The sequence below is a fragment of the Falco naumanni genome, chromosome 1 (genome assembly GCF_017639655.2).
Source record: "Falco naumanni isolate bFalNau1 chromosome 1, bFalNau1.pat, whole genome shotgun sequence".
Classification (NCBI taxonomy): Eukaryota; Metazoa; Chordata; class Aves; order Falconiformes; family Falconidae; genus Falco; species Falco naumanni.
In genome coordinates this window covers 64,326,863-64,346,068 of record NC_054054.1, presented here as the reverse complement: position 1 = coordinate 64,346,068, position 19,206 = coordinate 64,326,863, and the positions used below count along the sequence as shown (strand labels likewise).

The 19,206-nt window shown below is 41.4% G+C and overlaps 1 protein-coding gene across 13 annotated transcripts in view; it reads right to left on the bottom strand.

Moving 5' to 3' along the window:
• Positions 1 to 19,206, bottom strand: part of ADGRL3 (adhesion G protein-coupled receptor L3) — a 527,115-nt gene that overhangs the window by 331,831 nt on the left and 176,078 nt on the right. For all 13 annotated transcript variants that reach the window (XM_040596934.1, XM_040597007.1, XM_040596917.1 and 10 more), the window contains exon 3: positions 10,511 to 10,751. In XM_040596934.1, coding sequence (XP_040452868.1) covers positions 10,511 to 10,565 — 55 coding nt within the window. In that variant the 5' untranslated portion in view covers positions 10,566 to 10,751. The remainder of the gene's footprint in view (positions 1 to 10,510; positions 10,752 to 19,206) is intronic.

The window sequence follows — 19,206 nt, the reverse complement described above, 5'->3', positions numbered from 1 at the left end:
GCTACAGCATTCCCCAAAATAACCCCTCTGGGCTGAGCAGAGCAGATTCAAAGTACATTTACATGGAATCACTGATTTGCCGTGGGATTTGGATTAGACCCACTCTAATGCATACACTGACGGGGGAAGATCTTTAGCATCCATGAATCTTACAAACAGAAAACCATGAAAAACTCACACCTCAGTGTTGGGTGCCTTGGTACACACCCTATGAGGCACTGCAGAAAGCAGCCCAATACAAAAAAGTACAAGGAAATACATTGCTCTGATTACAATTCCTTGAATTTATGGTATACATTCAATACTACACTGTAAGTAAAAAAAAAAAAAAAAAAAACAACCCACCAGCCTAGTCCTATGCTCTCTGTGATGGCTAGATTGCAGCATCTGTGGCATGTTTGCTAGAAACTCATTGAGCATCCTGCAGTTTGGACATGATTCCTGAGAGAATAGAGATGGTCCTACCAGGCACTGGGAAGGATATTTAGAGGGAGCTGCCCACCACCAAACAGTTTCCTAGAATCAGGGAAATTCAAAGTGGGGAAAAGCTTCTGAACTCTCCGATGTGCTTTTAATTTCTTCCCTTCCCAGAGTGTCTTTCCCAGATGTGTTGCTCATTTAGCAGCAGGAAACATCTTCCAAATTCAAATAAAACCACATTACCAACAACATAACCAATTTAAGAAATCATCATCACTAAAGGAACCAACTGAACAACAATGAATGTGCCAAGGGGTAATAAATATCAGATGGCTCAAGGATTCATTCAACATGACTGTGAAGTTGATAAAACGGATGTTAGAGATTTCTTCTAGGGAATCAGCAGTTTCATCTGCAATAAAGAGCTTCTGCTTGCTGTTCTTGCTGGGCCAAGGGTGCTGTGTGTAACACAGAAAAAAGCAGATTTGCCCAGAGCTTATGGGAGCAGGTTAGCAGCAACTGAGGAGGCAGTGTGAGAATGAAGGTGGCTGTAAATTCATTCCCTCATACTCACTCCTTTCTAGTTTTAGCTTAAAGTACGTCAACATGCCCAGCTTAAACACGAGAGAACTAGAGCTAGGCAACTCTCAGAAGTATCTCCCGCCCCAACTCTAATGGTTTAAGCTTAGCTGAAGTTATTAGAAAAATAAACAGGAGTGACATTTCATCGGTAGGCATGTTCTCATCCAGAAAAGAGGCGTTATAGCTGCATGGGAAGAATGGGCATATCAAGCTTCTGAGCTTTGCTTTCAAAACCTGGCCATGGTTCTCCATCTGCATTGCTGGAAAGGGTGGCTCTGCCCTAGCACTATGCAGCTACTGTGGCTTTGAAGCTGCCTTCAGGTCCTGCACTTCTCCAGCTATTGGGGAAAAGACACACAGCCTCATCCACCAGACCCCTTTACACTGCCCACAATAGTAGGCTCTCTCCAACCTCTAGTAGCTTCCTATCATCTTTACCACATAAAAGCTTTATCTGGAAGCATTAAGAAAGTATTAGGTATGATTAGCCATTAGCCAAATAGATCTCCCTTTTCCCACTCAGGTAATAATGCAATTGTTGAAAACAATCAAGGAATGAGTAGGCAGTCACCTCCCCTATTCACTGGGATGAGAAAAGGAAAGCTGCCCACTTCTGCTCCTCTTTCTCTACTGAACCAGCCTCATTCAACTTTGGCTTGCCCCACACCAGCCCATTTGGAGTGCCCTGCATGTCCAGAAAGACAGGGGACAAGCTGTCTTCTCACATGCAGAGATAGCTGCAGACACAGAAGTATTCCTGGTACTCCATGGTACGTCTGGGTATTGGGTAAGGGACAAGCTTTGACCCACTAAATTTTTCAGTTCTGGTAGCTTGGGTTTATTAACTCCAAAAGGATATTTAAAAAAATTACTCTGATGTGTTTATTCATAAAAGTCAGGCAGGTTTTTAGGGTTGGTTTTGTTTTGTTGTTTGGGTTGTTTGTTCTGGGTTTTTTTGGTTTTTTTTTTATTATTTTTTTTAAAGAGTATTTACATCTAAAGCCAAATCATAGTAACAGTATCACAAACATGTACTGCGTACATGGAAAATGACCATGGTTTTTCATTGGGCTGCTATAATATTCCTAAAACTTAGATATCCACCAAAAGCAAAACGGCCCTGGCCTCGTCAATATCCTGATCAGCCAGAAGTTGCTGAAAGAATCAGTACTTATTTAGAGAGTAAGTCCCTTGGAAGCACTCACTTCTAATAGTTATTGCTTATTTATTCTGCACTTAACTATGACAAGAACTAGTTGTGGACAGGGCTAGCTAACAGTGCTTATTAGCCTGAGACTCCTGCAAGAGACACACACCAGGATCAGTGTTGATGAATAAACTCAACATCTCCTGAATCCCAAGAGAAAAAGTCAGCCAGGTATTACCCCAGAGGTCCTGTCATCTCATGAACAATGTGCCAAGTACACAGCGGCTCTTCATTCATTTCTTCAAAAACAGTTCATTGGAAAGGGAATTTTATCTTGGTAACCTTAACTTCATAAGCTTTGCCTTTTGTCTTCAGTAAAAAAAAAAAAAGTATTAGAGTTTGTAGAAAGACAAAGAGAAAGAAATATTGAGCAAGATTTTAAGGGGTTCATAGCCCTTTTGGTTTTCCCCCTCCAGTACCACCCAAGCCACTTTCCAGGTTGGCTTATTTTTCTCAGCACGCTGCCGAGCAAGCATACCAGCTTGGTGTCTCTGGTGCTCTTCCACACTGCTGCAGACAATAAGTCTTGTCTATTAACTCAGCGCTCACAAGGACCAAAACCAAACATGCCAGCCATAGTAAGAGTGTATGACATGCACATATGCATAGCCTGACCTGGAAAAATATTAGATGACTCAAGAGACTGGTTGTGAGCTAATGTTTCCCGATCAAATCAAGACCAGGTGAGGAACAAATAAATCTAGTCATCCTACTTAGCAACTCCTTGGCAGCTGATATGAAATTAATAGTTAGGTCAGGTTTTCAAACAGCAGATGTCTGCACCACAACACCCACTCATTAGCGAGGGTTAATAACTGTGCAAATATAAATTCTTAGGGTTCACTAAAACTCTTGTCTCCTAAAGCTACTTAACCCTCTTTGTGACAAGATCTGTGTTGTACTTCACAATTCTGTTTTTTAAAAAGAAACTTTTTAAAAAGTCGTTCCCTAACAAAAACATTTTTATAATCACAGTAAAATATAATGGGAATTAAATTATGGTACAATAATTCACACTTAGCTGCACAGAGGCCATTTGGCCTTCACCTTTGTGCCTGAATGTGCTGGGCGTTAATTACTACACTGTAATTCACATGCTGTCATGTCTTATGGCTTAATTAATGCTACAAAAACCCCATAAAAATCAGAGAGCACAGAGTTGGTCACTAGAGATCAGAAACCAGTCTTGGCAGGAAACGGTTACAAATGAAGAAAGCATCAGAGGGTATAGGCCTGTAGGGTAACACAACTCCCCCCCTTCCTATTGCTGTGACAGCACACACATTTTCTACTGCTGTAGCTCAGAAAGAAACCCATGTGACCTGCTACTGTATGTCACACATGTTAAGAAGCATGTAGGAAAGGATAACTTCCATGCATTAGTTTGGGCCCTAGACACCAGCCACCTTTTGGACTTCAAGTCCTACAGCTCCAGCTTCACTGCAACTAGAGCTGTGCTGATAGCTATGGGTTACATACCCCAAGTGTGTTTTAGAACAAATGGCAAGTGAAAGTAGAAGACCTTTTTTCCCTCCGTAACACTGGAAGATGCTGTGAGCAGATACACTTGCCAAACACTGAAGAAAAAAAGCCCCACCCACACCCTTTAAAAATCTCCTTCCTTATTTAGTATGAAATTCAGACATGAAAGAAATGGGTCCACACAGACCTGTGCACTGCTTCATGGCTTAATTGAGAATTACAGGGCGAATAGAGTCTTTGCATGGTTGAATTTCATCCTTTATCAGCTTATAGATTGGTCAGTCATCAGATGGGAACTTAATAGTCCTGTTTTTAATACATTGCTGCTAATGAAAGCACTATAGTATATACATAGAAAAGCCACCCCCTTTTATCAGGAGAAAACTTCCTTGATCATTTGTTCCACTATGGAAAAGGTGGCACAGCTGCAGGTAACACAAATTACCAAGAACAGTAAATATTAGAAATATTTCAAGGATGATTAATCTTTTAAAACAATGAAGTTAGGCAGAAGCCTGGATGTCAACTTGGCTATTTCACAACTAATAAAACACGTCACCTGTATTTCATTTTGACTATATAAAGAGTACTGTAGGAAGAGGCAATTATCCACTATTCACTAGCTAACATAACACTTGTACAAGTATAAAGAAACACAGTATGTATTGTGAGCACTGACAGTATTTCCGTTGTATTAAAATAGTAGTGAAGAAAATGTTCAGCTCACATTAAACAGCACTCTGTCACTGAGGACCAGCTTGCTAGCATCATATATTCCCCCAAGAAAGATAATGCTGCTTGCTCTAACAGAATCATTGTCACCAGGCAACTACCAGTGCTGTTCAGTAATAAATATTTCCACTGTTCCCACAGAAACTGGCTTGGCATCTAGACCTGCTAATGCCTAGAGAGATCAGCTTGACCTTCAAGCATCATCTTTTCACAAAGATGCAGCCCCCCCTCACCACGTTTGTCTCCCAGAAACACTGGGAAGATGGCACAGAAGCACAGAGGGTGAGGAACAGAACAGCAGACAAGGCTCTCTTCCTTGCAGCTGCAATGACTTGAAAGGACTTCAAATTTAATTTTCTACTCTGCAAATGATAAATTAGTTCAGCCTCATCTTGAACTAATTCTCATACAGAGAGACAAGATGGCATCTGTCCCTAAATGCAGGAAGGTCACTTTACAGCTATGCTACAACTCTGCATAAATAAATTCTTGGAGAGCTGGGCCAGCAGCAGCTGTAGCCCTGCCACTTTTGTGGCCTTAAGTAGGCCTTTGTAGGCTTTAAGCCTCATAAAAATACAAGCTCCAGGATTTTTCAGGCTTTGTCTGAACTAGAACCTATTTTAGTTTAAAACTAGCTCCATCTACAAAGCTATTTGAGAAACTTTTGCTGCACCAGCAACTTGCTCTGAGATCAGATGACTCATCTAGTCCATTCCACCTAACAGAAAAACTACTCTAATATCAGATACCTACTGTTTGTCCTGTAATTTCAACCAGGTTTTGGTTGTATCATTGCCTAATTTGTTCTGGCTTCAGTCTTGCTTAGTTTTGGCCACGCACATAGTTCTAGCCCCAGAATCACACTGTATACCAAGGAAAAGATTAAGAAACCTAAGTAATCACAGCAATAATGAACTAACCCCATGGAACATCAGGAGGCAACAGTCTGCAACCCATTAACAAACAGAGTGTTAAAACTTGTAAAAAACAACCCCAAGAAGCAAGCAGAAACCAACCCCCCAACTAAAACCACACTTCACCCAAGCAGGAACCAGGATAATGACAGCTCACTCTCATAACACAACTGCACAGGGCAAGAGGTTAGCATCAGAGGAAACAGGCAGATAGCTATGCCTGTTGATTTTATTGCATTTATAACAATCTCCAACAGGAACTGGGCAATTTGGATTATTGCTTTAATCTGAGTAGTAATAAGTGGTTGTCTATTTTTTGATTGGACTGTTAAAGCATTAGAGTAACAAAACCAACAAATAATTCTTCACCGCCCATCATGAAATTATGCACAGAATACAAACCTAAAAACTAATTTTCAAATGCATAATAATAAAACAACTGATGGGATGATAAAGATCTTTACATACAACAGGCCTTCAGCTCTTTTCCAAAGCCTAAAATTAGTTACTTGTTTGGAGACATGCAAAATATCACCCCACAGTGATCACCATGATATCCTTACTATCCTGCTCTTAACAGTGTGCAGTTCTGTACCCTTTCATTTTAACTATTATTTTTGTCCAGCAGTCTCAAAATTTTAAATCCCAGCTCTCTGCTGTCATGCTCATGTGTGGCTGTGTCATACAGCAAGTGTCTGCCTGTCTCTCCAGGCTCGCCAACTGAGCTGCTGCCCACCATGTCCCTCTCATTTCAGGTGAACTTTGACAGAGTTCATTTGTGAGTAAAGAGAAATCTGCTTTGTTTGGGGCCAAGGGGTGCAAGGCTGAGGAAGCTGAGAACAGCTGCTCATTCCACAAGATGCCTCTGAGAAGTCTGCCCGTTACAGGTAAAGAGGACCAGTTTGGTCAGGTGTACACAGGGGGATACAAGCCAAGGAGCACTTTCCTAGGTGTCCAAGGCCTTCAGATGCTTTGGAAAAAGCTTCCTAACAGTGGCAAAAAAAGAAGCAGGAATGCAAAAGCCCTGTCTATAGCAGAGCCCATACAAAGGATGACAAAGCCTTTTTTTGTTGTTGTTATCACTGATTGTTTTGGGTGGGGTTTTTTTGTTCCCTGGTATTGTTTCTTTCTATCTTGGCCAATTCTGACTTTGTGTAACTGATTTAGGTTTATTCAACGAATGAATTTACAAGCTTTGCTGGAGCTTAGAAGAGGGGATAACTTTCTGGGGGCTTTCCCACTGGTCCAAATTGTATTGTCTATGCAGGCTGTTAGCTATTTTCCATTCCAGTGAAGGACAACAGTAAAGAAAGCATCCACTACTTAATTCTGCTTTTACCTCAAGTATTTCACATGGTTTCAGATTTTTGTGAGCCATGATTCAGAGCAGTCCAAGCAAAACTAGACAGTAGAGTGTCTGTACATTTAGGATACAGCAGAATATCATAACCATCAAGAAACTGTAAGAATTCATGATTTTCCCCTTTCATTATTTCTAGAGCTTATCACAAGATGACATCATACCAGGGCGGTATCCTTAAAGGTTACTTGTCATCTTGCAGATCACTGAAGTCATACACCCTTCTTTGACTCCACATCTGCCATCAAAACACAAGACATACAATATACTCCAAGAAATAACTAAAAAAAAACAAACAACCAAAACCAAAAACAACAAAAATGGGGGTAGGGTGGGGGAACCAACAACTTGACAAATTTATGAGATCACTGGCCTAAGAAATCTGCCTACAATGTAGCTACCACTACAGATAAAAAGTCTGCGTTAGGAAACTCAGAAAGCAAAGCTAGGCTTTAAAACAAGTTTGTCTCAACTCTAGCAATCACTAAAGGACAGGAGTCTTTCCAGCCCATGAAACAGGAACTCAAATGCCTGAGTCATTAAACATAAAATATGAAAGCTTTCTGCATACAGTTAAAGGGAATTATTAAAATGGAAAAAAATAGTAAAAAAAACCCAGGGCCTAACTGGACTATTTTTATATGCAATGCGAGGCTGTGGCATGTGTTTAAACACACATATGCTGTCTTTAGGCTAGCAGGAACCCCTGCTTTGATACTGGCTTGCCAGTAGGCAGCCTTCTGCAGGAAATTGTGGGGACAGGGCACCAAGGGAGAGCACCTGAAAGTCATCAGGAACTCAGTCTCTGATTTCAAAGCCTTGGAAGCCCCCTTCAATTATTTACTCCCACCTTCGATACAACTCTTATTTTTGCGTGCTGGTTCCTCAGTCCCAATGGGAGTTTGAATGGATTTGACTGCCCAGTGCCAGCTGATACAAAACACACTCATCAAACATCACACAGCTTCTCCCCTCATTTAGTATAACGAACATGCCACCCTCAAGCAAATACACACACACTCAGTACCTGCTTCCCCCAAGAAAGGCAGCAAGCCAAAACTGAGATAGTAGTTGCATCCTGGCCAGTCTCAGAGATCAAAACCAAGTCCTCTGGCTCACACCAAAGGTCTTGAGTCTCCATGCCATTCAGAAGATGGCTGTGAGCCTCTCCTGTACTTTCACTAGCAATTTAAAGGGATCAGGTAACACGTGTGTTGGTTAGATGTGTGGTAGTCAGATTTACCACAACTGACTGCTACAAAAACCACAGCAACCACCCTGTACATTTACTTTGAGGAATAATGTCAAGGGTAGAAAAACTTCCAGGCACCTACTTTCTGCATTTCTGGTGTTTGCTCACCTTTAGCATAATATGACTCCTAGGATACTTGTGACATTTTCATTTACTGCAACTATCAGGCAGGATTTTCCAGCTACAATAGCATTAAAAATTTACAACAGAACTGCCAGAGGCATATTTAAATCGTTAATGGCTTTAACTGTTAATACTGTTTAATTGTAAAGATTTAAAAAAATATATAATTACCATTTAACTTTCCTGGAGAAGAATGGAGAGCACCTTTCCTATTAGCTCTTTCATTTCACCACAACTGGTTGGCTCAGTTCAAATGTTCACTCTCATTTTCAAGCCAGTGAGGAGTTTTGCTTGAAGAACAATAGTATGGATAACCTTTGTACCCAAAGGTGTTATGAGTGACAAGAGCAAACAGATTGCTCTTTACAGATATATTCAGCCAATTACACCCATTTCATTTTTTAACCCCCTCCACTGTAAATTCTGCTCAAGTGTCTCAGCACATACACAGTGCATGTAAAGCACAAAAAGTCTGATGAATATTTTCAAAGCCCGGGCCCACTGCCTACATACAGGGAGTCATGTTATTTACAAACATGCTCCCACTAACCTGTAATTAAAACTACATCCTTGGTGGAGCTCACCTTCCATTTGGGCATCAAGAAAATCAGGCAAGTCAGATTTTCCAAAACCCTGCTCTGAGCATTTAGCAACCATCACTGCAAATAGGAGCTCCTGAACCCTTCAGCCCTTACAAAATCTGGCAACCTACTTCTGGGGCCTACATTTGGGTAGGGTTCAGTTTATATGGCAAGGTTTTATTAGCAGGGAAGCTGCAAGGGTGGGTTATGTAACAAGCTGCTAGAAACTTCTCCTACGTCCAATGGAGCCAATGCTTAGCCAGCTCCAAGATGGACTCACTGCTGGCCAATGCAGAGCCCATCAACGATAGTAGCAGCACCTCTCGGACAACATATTTAAGGGGGTGCGGGGGACACACAAAAAACCCAAACTGCACAAGAACAACTGCAGCCTGAAAGAGGAGTGAAAATATGCAACAAAAACAACTCCGGAGACACCAAGGTTTGTGAAAGAGTGGGAGGAGATGCTCCAGGCATCAGAGCAAAGATTCCCCTGGAGCCCATGGTAAAGACCATGGTGAAGCAGGTTGTTCTCCTACAACCCATAGAGGTTAACAGTGGAGCAGATCTCCACCTGCAGCCCATGGAGAACCCCACCCCAAAGCAGGTGGATGCCTGAAGGAGGCTGTGACCCCATGGGAAGCCTGCACTAGAGTTCGCTCCTGGCAGGACCCGTGGAGAGGAGCCCAGGCTGGAGCAGGTTTGCTAGCAGGACTCATGACCCCATGGGGGACCCACGCTGGTGCAGTTTGTGGAGGACTGTCTCCTGTGGAAGGGACTCCACACTGGAGCAGGGGAAGAGTGTGAGGAGTCTTCCCCCTAAGGAGGAAGGAGCAACAGAGACAAGATCTGATGAACTCACCACAAACCCCGTTCCCGATCCCCCTGTGCTGTTGAGGGGAGGAGGTAGAAAAGATCAGGAGTAAAACTAAGCCTGACCAGAAGCCAAGGGGGCGTGGGGATGTGTGTGGGTGTATCAGGTTAAGATTTGGTTATATTCCTCATTCTTCTAATCTGATTTGACTGGTAAAAAATTATTTTCTCCCCACATTGAGTCTGTTTTGCCCATGAGGGTACTGACCAAGTGATCTCTCCCTGTCCTTATCTTGACCCATAAGCCCTTTCAATATTTTCTCTCCCGTGTCCAGCTGAGGGAAAGGAGTGATAGAGTAGCTTTAGTGGGCACCTGGCATCCAGCCAGGGTCAACCCACCACAGGCTCATACATATCCACAGCACAGCAGCTGTGCCTGATGCTATTAGCCCGGTTCTCAGGTGCAGCTTAGCTGTGCAGCACAGTGTTACACCTAGGAACTCCACATGGCTGGGTGGGTTACACAGCGTGCCAGGCTAAGGCAACTTTACTGGCTTTGGTTCTTCTCAGCTCAAGATCACTGAGCCTCCATCTTTCAAGAGAGCATGGAAACATCAACTACAATGCTTGAAATCACAGTCTAACATGATGGAAAGCAAGAGCCCACCCTGGAGCTGTGGATAAAGGGGAGCATGCAGCCCCTAACTGAGCAATATTCACAGAAGAGAAAGGCATTTCCATGCAGAGGCTAGGAGCAACAATCGTAGCGACACACAGCCAACAGAATAGGTTTGGACATAAAGAAGAAAGTCTGCCTTAACATAGCAGTTAAACTTGACAACACAAATCTTTATGTGACCAGAGTTCTTTGTTTCAAGACTTTATTCATAATGTAGCCTGGGAATTCAAAGACCTGGGGTGAAAGCAGGGAGAGAAATCAACATCCTGGAAAAAAACCACCACACCATTAGGTAAAAGACATAGGCAAAATCCTTGCTAATCTCTTCCCTTCCCACAGGCAAATTTACACCATCTCTCACTCACCATGTGCTAACGGTGTTAAGAGCATTGTGAAGAACAGCAGCTGTGATGACCACATGACTGTGAAGGAGGGCTTGAAAGTATCCCAGCAAACGAGGGTTCAAACAAATCAAGGTGAGTGTCCTCCTTCTCTTGCTTCCAACACTTCAACTGTTGGCCTTCAATTCACATCCAAAAAGGGAAAAAAAAACCCAATAAAAAAATAATAAAAAAAATCCCACAGCCAGTATCCAGAGTCTGAGACCTACAAATGAGAAAGTAAAAAAAGAAAGAAAAAAAACAAAAAAAAAGCCGTTAGTAAAACAGTAAGATAGGTGTTTTCAATCAAGTCTTGCTGTGTTTCTTTGCTGCCAACAGCTGTAAAGGCAAATGAGTCTTCCCCCCAGCCCTTCAGATGTATGCACATTCTTACACACAATAGGAATTAAATTTGTGCATCACTAATGCTGTGCTTCCTCTCCCAAAACAGGGCTTAAGACAGCAGTTTTGAATAATGATGCCCACAGAGGTCCAGAGAGTCCACAGGCTTGAAAGGTGACTAGAAAAAACAAGTCCATATGTATTGCACTGTATCCTATGTACACTGGACTTTTAAAACAGGCTGCAACTCTCCTGAAAATATTTGGGTATCTGTAAATCACAAGCCAACAAAAATTCCAGACCTTAAATAGGTTTAACTGGTTCCTAGGATCCACGCTGATCTCCTAAACAGAAATAAATTTACAACCCAGCCACTTCTTTTCCACCCAAAACCCTCAAATACACGTGGGCCAGACAGTAAATGCAAGTTCCTGAAAACACACACTTGTCTGCGTGCTGGCAAATAAAGTGCCAACAAGAGAAGTCACCTCACTGTTTGGTCTAGGCCATACCTGTGAGCACGCTTAGGAAGCCAGCACTTTAGAAGAGAATTCAACTCTAAACTGTCACAGAGCTGCACTCCCTGGCCTGTCTCCCCCTACCCTTCAAACAGAAGCCTTTTTCAATATATATAAACTCATCCACACCAGCTCAGCTGGTCCCAGTGTAGGGGATAAAACGGCCAGACAATAATCCCACTTTCTCTTTAACATTTTGTGCAGGTGGACATGCTGGCCAAAAATGATCTATGCAAACATCTGTTACATGTCCTGAACAACTTGGGCAGAAACTGAGACCAGTTCTTCTCCAGGTAGCCAGGCAATGCACTCTTCTGCTAAGACCCTTCACTCCTTTTGCCACTTCTTTCATCCCTCCACTGATGGGGCTGACACCAAGATACCAGGCAATGAGGTCAATAATATGGTTTGGGAGTATGTCTGCTGAAAATATACCAAAGTCACTTATACTTGTTTGAAATGTCCTGTATGACTTTTAATCACTGAATCTAGACCAGGATTTGAACAGTCACCCTTACTCTACAGAGTACTTTCTATGATCACTACCAGTGACTCAAGTCACTCACTCCTAGTCAAGCTCCACAGTTACTCATTGTGGGATTAAAAATAACCGTCTCATCCATCCCACATGCTTACAGGAAAGCACAGGGAAATCTAAATCCATGCTTTAATAAAACATTCAGTCATTTAATTGGAGAAAGTGTTCCAGCTTCCCATCATTTTCATCTCTCAAGAAGGGGCTAGATGGCCAGTGACTCAAACTTGGCAGGATAAACATCAGTTTGAGGCTTAGCTCCCTGCTGACTTTGAAGTGATGATAAAATATGAGGAATTGAAAAGTACTTTGCATATCTGTTTTGAACTCCCTAGACTCCGCAGCCTTCACAGCACTAGTCTAATTAAAAAAATCTCTCAAAAAATCTCTGATCAACAGAAGTTATTCTTCTCTGAGTAAAGCTGTTTTTGCCAACTTTTGTTCTTACACAAAATCCACTTTGAGCCAAAACACTATATGAAAAACTGCACTGCATGCCATTGTGATGTGGGTATATTTCTGAAACTCCAGCACGACAGAGCAGCCTTTGTTTTGCCTCCTATCTCTGCTGATCAACTAAATCAATCCCCACATTGTTCAGAACCAAAGTCTATAAGGAAGATGCAGCTTTTTTTTAATAAATGTATCTGCTTGCACTGCCAAGATTTTATTCTTGCCCCCTACTCTGCTTCACAGGCTATCCCTGCAATTTGTTCACTGAAATGTAGCATTTAATTTCCAAAGCTTTTTGTCAGCTCTGTTAACTGGAGTGACTAAAAAGCCCAAGGTCAATATACAATCAAGTGGCTTCTTTATAGACATCCTAGAAATTAAAACTTTGCTTGTGCTGGGACTAATCAGAACAGTCACTGATAATATTTAAAGCCTGTTTTCCAAAGGGGGACAAGATTAATGAATATTATGTACATATAATTGTGTGACTTTTAAATCATACAATCTAAACTGTGATTAAGTTTTCCATTTATATTTTAGGAGGCTACCAGTACACATCAAACTATACCACTGGCCATTATTTATACATGCTTTTTCTACAGCATCCTCCGTATAGTTTTAAAAGTGAGAAGCTTTTTGTGCTACAAAATCTGAAAAAGCATACAGAGATGGGGGAAGCTATCCAAGGTCAGGTACGCTTCCCTGAAGGAAAAGCTCTGCCAGGCACTGAAGGAGTGGAGGTTTGTTTTTTAATTTTTTTTTTTTTTTTTTTTTTTAACTGAATCAAGTTCTGGATAATCTAAATCTGTTAGAAAGAGATAATGTTATGGTGCAGGAAGAGGTTTTTGGCTGTAAACCCAAGTAGTCACAAATTAATTATGCTATCTATCCCTGAGAAGGAATAATTGTCAACAAAATATTTACACTGCAGCATTTAAAATTATCTTTATCTGTCTTGCACGATAGAAAAAACATTCCTTAAATCCTATGACCTCATAGGCTGGAGCTGAATGAGCAACAGGATTCACCTGCTCTCTGCAGCATCCAAAACCTAATTTTGGGAACTAATGTCTTGCAACCACCAGAACCACAAATAAACATTTTATCCTACTGGAAAGAGCATTATCCGGTCGCGAAGCTCCTGTGCAAAACAGAGACAATATGACCAGCTCAGCATTATGCACCATTTACTCTGGTTGTAAATCTGGCCCAATATTCCCAGCTCTACTTTCCTTACTGCCAGAGTAGAACAAGCCAGAGACACAGCCTGTGAGGTTGTGTTTGTACATCCTGGCTGGCACCACCTTCCCCTTAAGCCTGCTCCTACAAAGACTTCAACCCCTTAGGCTTAAGCTCATGCATGAATCCTACCAATTCCACAATGTGTCTGGAGAAATGCCAAAGTTGTTTAACCACACAGAGGACCACTATATTAACAAAACACACTGTAGTGCTACAAAAATCTGGGTGGTTTTGTATTTCATGTAATCAAATAATCATAGTGTATTTGTGAACTGGGTATCTGCAGGGGAACAGCTAGATGGGAAACAAGTGGAGCAACCCTTTTTCTTAATGGTCACACAAACCCTCTCAAGCAGCATTGTGAGATGCAGAAAGAGGCCCATGAAACAAAATTGACTTTGGATTACATCCAGGTAAAGTACAGCCAAATAGAGAAACTAGAACACATATCTGAACTGTTCACTGCAGAGTGATACATTTATTGATGCAAGAAGGGGATATACCATCACAGTGAAAACTTTAAGGACTACACTTGACCTAAGGGATTTGGACTTGAACCACAAAGATGATGCAGCCTGCATTGACTTAAAAGAAAGTTCTGCTCACTGACCTTTCTACCCATAGGGCTGCCCCCAACGTCCTCACGATCTGATCTGCTGCCAAGCATCACCCAAACCTGATCTGCATGCCAGCAGTTCCCAAAAATCCAACTCAAAGCGGTACTGACAGAATAGGAGAAAGCCAAAGGAAACTAAGACCTCGTGGTAGAGAAATGAGCGGTGAAGTATTCAAGTCATTGTTCATAAAAGAGCATTATAGATACACTGACAAACTCAGCATCTACTCAAATCTGTTATTCAGCAGTTGATGTCAAGCAGCACACAGATCATTTTCTGAGTTCATCTGTTGATGGTCTACAGGGAGGATGAAAAAGAAAAGGAAACCAATTCATCTGGTGAGTGAACAGATAGGCTGAATTCAAAGTAGAATTTAGAGCAGCACAAACCAAACCTGTCATAAATGCACTTAATTACTGCCTTCCTCCAAACATAAGCCCTTGCACCTGCACAAAGCTGGACACTACCCTTCTCACACAGCAAAAGCTGCCTGCCTTCCTCAGGTATATAGTATTTTCGAGACAGTTGAGGTACAGCCACAAGAGGGGCAAGAGTGTTTTACAAGGGGTCTCATCAGAAAAACCAGAGTATTTCTCATCCAGTTTTACTTGCATCAATTTTCTCCCCACCCCTAAAAACGTGCATAGTAAAACTACCTTAAATCATTGATACAAGGATTACTTTATATTTCTTAATAGAAAAGATTCCTGTAATTGTCTCCTTCATTGGCAGAAGTTGCTTACTAAGTAGAAAACGTGTGACGTTTCAAACAAATATTGATTAAATCCATCATTTACAAGGGGAAAAGTTTGGAAGTAATTAAGCTTCTTGTAACTGATGGGCCAAGCTGGAACCATGAATGTAATTCCCCATTTTCAGCATCTGCTACTTCAGAGAATTTATTCCAGCAACATATTCAGAATTTTACTAAGAAGAAAGGGAAGAGAAATAATCCCAGCAAGGAAAAAAATAACATGCAATCTCTGCAGAAATAGATCAACTGCAATTTAATGTCAGAAAATTTAAGTAAAATAATGACCTATATTGCCACTTCCATTATGAATAACTAAACAAAAGAATTGCTGCAATACATTTGGTCATGAGTTACCTGCATAACACTTTTTTTTTTTTTTGAAACATTATTAAAAAAGAAGAGTTCTTTCCCCTTCCACCTTTACCCCATTTCAGATCTTTTTGCCTGTCAGGCACTCAGAATGTGGCTTCATGGTCACTTTGTGGTGTCAGGAACACAACTTGCCATACAAGAGATCAGGGCAAACATTACTGATAGTATAACACAGGGGGAGCAGGGCAGGAGCAGGTTGTACTCCTGGCATTTCAGTGGAACCACAAGTACTTTTTACTCCTAGACACTCACTGAAGTTATCACTACAGGGACACAGTTATTTATGGGCAGATTTTTCCATAAGCATTTTTAAGAAGTCAAGAACATGTTTCTGAGACACCTAAACTGAACTGTCCGTAAACTTTTATCTGTGTCTGCATTCAGCCCAAGAGAAGGTTCATCTCATACCACAAATGCTCATAAAGTTAGAGTTCTCACAGAGTTCAGGAAAACAGGCTTTTGTTTCTCAAAGTATTAAGTGGCAGCCATGACTTTTGGCTCTTCATTTCAGGTTTTAAGTTTGCTAAATGTGATGCACAGAGAGACTTGACGATACTACTTTGGGTAAGTAGACTCAACAACTCGTGGTTCAACCTGTTCACATCTATATCCTCTTTCTGCACCGCAGACCCCTCCCGTTCTCTCATGTCTCTGCTGTGGCTATGAACTCAGGAGGAACCTCCTCAACCCTCTCACCCCACAGACACAAACACAGGTGCTTCCAAGTACCTATTTCCAAACAAGGTTTAAAACGAGCACTTGTACCTCTGTCCCTAATTACACATTCCTGTATATTAACATTTATTTCACGCATACTGTTTGAAAACCTAAGACCATTCTTCCCTTTACTCCTCCTTTATATCTTAACACTCGGAGAAGTTGTTTTTTTAATTAAAAAAAAAAAAAAAACAAACCAAAAAAACCACCCAACCTTAAAAGCAAGCAGCAACGGCAACATCTAATAAGTTTGTGGTCCCCCTAGATTCTCAGGTATCCCTGCAGTGCTACCTATGCTCACCTTGAGAAGAGTAGCAGGGGCAGCAAGGAACCACTGTCAGATCAAACTGAGCCTCAACAACCACCTGTTTAAGCTATAATTCAAAGTGACAAAGAACTCTTCAGAGGTACTAAGGGATTCGCTGCAAAATAACTCTCAAGTGTTCACTGAGTTCATGCATTTCAGATTCATCAAACCTTTGGTAAGAGTACATCCAAATACAGACCAGCTGAATACAGTAGCTCCCCCCGCCCCGTAGAGGTGAAATGGAGGCCTTTTGTGCTTTCTCAAAGGTCAAAAGGGGAACTTAAGCTATCAGCTACTTGTTGGTTTTCCCATACGATCCAGGATCAAAGCAATTTCAGCAGAAAATTATAACCAAACTAGAAGTGAAGCTACTCACACACGCTGAGACTTCACATGAGAGAATGGAGGAAAGGAACAGAAAGAAAAGGAAGGGTCTTGGAAACGTGGTCCAGAAGCTTAGAAAGCTTGTACTGCATTGTACGCATGAGTAACATAGCTACTGAACATTCCAGCCTTCAAGCACCTGCTAGTTACCCTTGGCCATAGGTATTTACATTACATTTTTATTTTGTAATAATTTTGTAATGTAATAACCCATTTTTTTTTTAATTTTGGGGCTTTTTTTTTGTAAAATTTTGGGGGTTTTTTTGTAAAACTTTTGTAATGTAATAGGCCATTACAGATTTTAAAGAGGAAGATACATCATTCATAAGGTCCCTGCATGTATGCAAATATATGGTAACACATGCAGGGTTTCAAAAGGTGCAGGGTTTCATCTGAGGATGTGGTAAAATATGCAAATGTTTGTACTGTATTACCACCCCTAGATCAGTGGGCTTTCCGAAAACTGATTAGGAAAAACTTGGTACTCTCACTGGTTAAGCACCACCTGCTGAAGCAGTTAGCATCTGGCAAGAAGCAAATCGATTCCTCAATCACTCCATCAGGGGAAAATAAACCTACAAGTCTTGGGAAAAGCTATACAGCTCTTCACACAAGCTGCACAGCACCATAAACGTCTGACCACCTGAAACAATCCTATTTCATCATCATATACAGCAATTATTACAACAATGTTCTTAACACCTCCAGAATAGTTTGCAGATTCTTCTCAAAAATTTATTATACCTACATAATATGTCTTTCATAAAATGTTTTTGTTTTCATACAAGGAAAATAGTACATAGACAAGCATTCCTCACAGTATTGCAAACAGTTAAGATTTCATTGCAAAACCCTCAGTATGTGGCAGCTCCTTCCAATAACGAAAATTTCAGTTTTCTTTTCAAGTAAATTTCTCATTACATAAAAAAGCTGAAAAATGTGACCCTAATGCAGCTCAGAGGCTGAGTAAACTGGTGGTAAATAAACATAACTCAACATATTTATTTGATTTGAAATTCACATGACTTTTAATCAAGTCTCAATTTTTTCTGTGAATGATTCATGATGTTGAAAGCCTGGGTTTGACATACTCTCATAATACTTATTTGCATTCTACAGAGCCTTTGGCAATTCTTCTGTGACAAATAAAACATGCGTGGTGCATGCATCGAAAACGAAGACAAGCTTATCAACAGGGTCAGCATAATTTTAACTTCCCTTTGCCAAGCTTGTATTTTAAGGCATCACCTCTCCCATACATACAGGCCCCATCTAGTCAAGTGTCTTACAGTGGCTGTAATTGTGACAGCACATATTCTGCATTGAGTCTTGCTTTAACCTGAGGAAGTGACAGCCTCTGAAGAGAAAATTAGCTAAAGATGACAGAAAATTCCAGAGGAGTTCAAATAGCACATCTTTAAGTGAAGTGTGATACTTAGACCAGCAGAGGGATACTCTTAAATGCCTCTGGATGCAACCTTTAAAACATTTTTCAATATTCATTTATCTACCCTCTCTCTCCCTTCCTGCTCTGCCACCTCCATACCACCATACCACCTCAATAGTCTTCCCTTTCTCTTCCTGGCTGGAAAGGACCAGTAACTTACATTGCCCAAAACTGCAGCAGCTGCAGATATAGAAGAGTTTAAGTGCCCTTTGCCATCAGAGCAAGATGAGGTTTTCTTCCTGGAGGTGTAGGGGAATACAGGTGGGGGCCATTTGTCATTCACCTGCAGCACATCATGAGGCAGCCCAAAGCCCTTATGGGTGGGCTCCATCTCCCTATATATACATCAGTGAGGAACAGGAGGATGGTACACAGGCTTTCAGAGCTCTTTGCTCCCCATGGCACATGCCAGAGAAGAATTCTACATGTGAAGATGATGGTGAACACTTTTTATGTAGGCCTTGCTGTTCAGAAAAGGGGGAAAGGGACTGCCTTACACCCACCTCTTAGCACACTTTCACAGCCCAGTTGGCCCCACAGCTCTTTGGTTATGAAGGTTAAACAGCAGAGTTAAAGACATCAACAGCTACAGGGAACTGAGCACTGCCAAGCTGCCACAGAAAGCCCAGCCTCTACAGTGGCTTGTTTCACGGGACCTGCAGCAGCAGGGACATGACAGACAGCAGTGCATGAACCAAATTACCAGGATCACAACTGCGTTTGTTGTTGGAAGCAGTACTTTTGACAGTGCTGGAATTCCTCGGCCTTTGACTTACTCCCAGTCACTATTCACACGTATAACTATATGCAGTAATAAAGAAGGGAAAGAGAATGACTGGACTGAGCAATTGCAGTGAAAACAGGAAATAGATCACAGCTTTGCTGCAATCTGTGAAATGTGCCTCCAGTGCCTTTTTATTCTGCTCTTGCTTACTATTCCTTTCTCAAATGGATGGTAACAGGTATTACTTGTTTCACACTAAGTGTAATTTC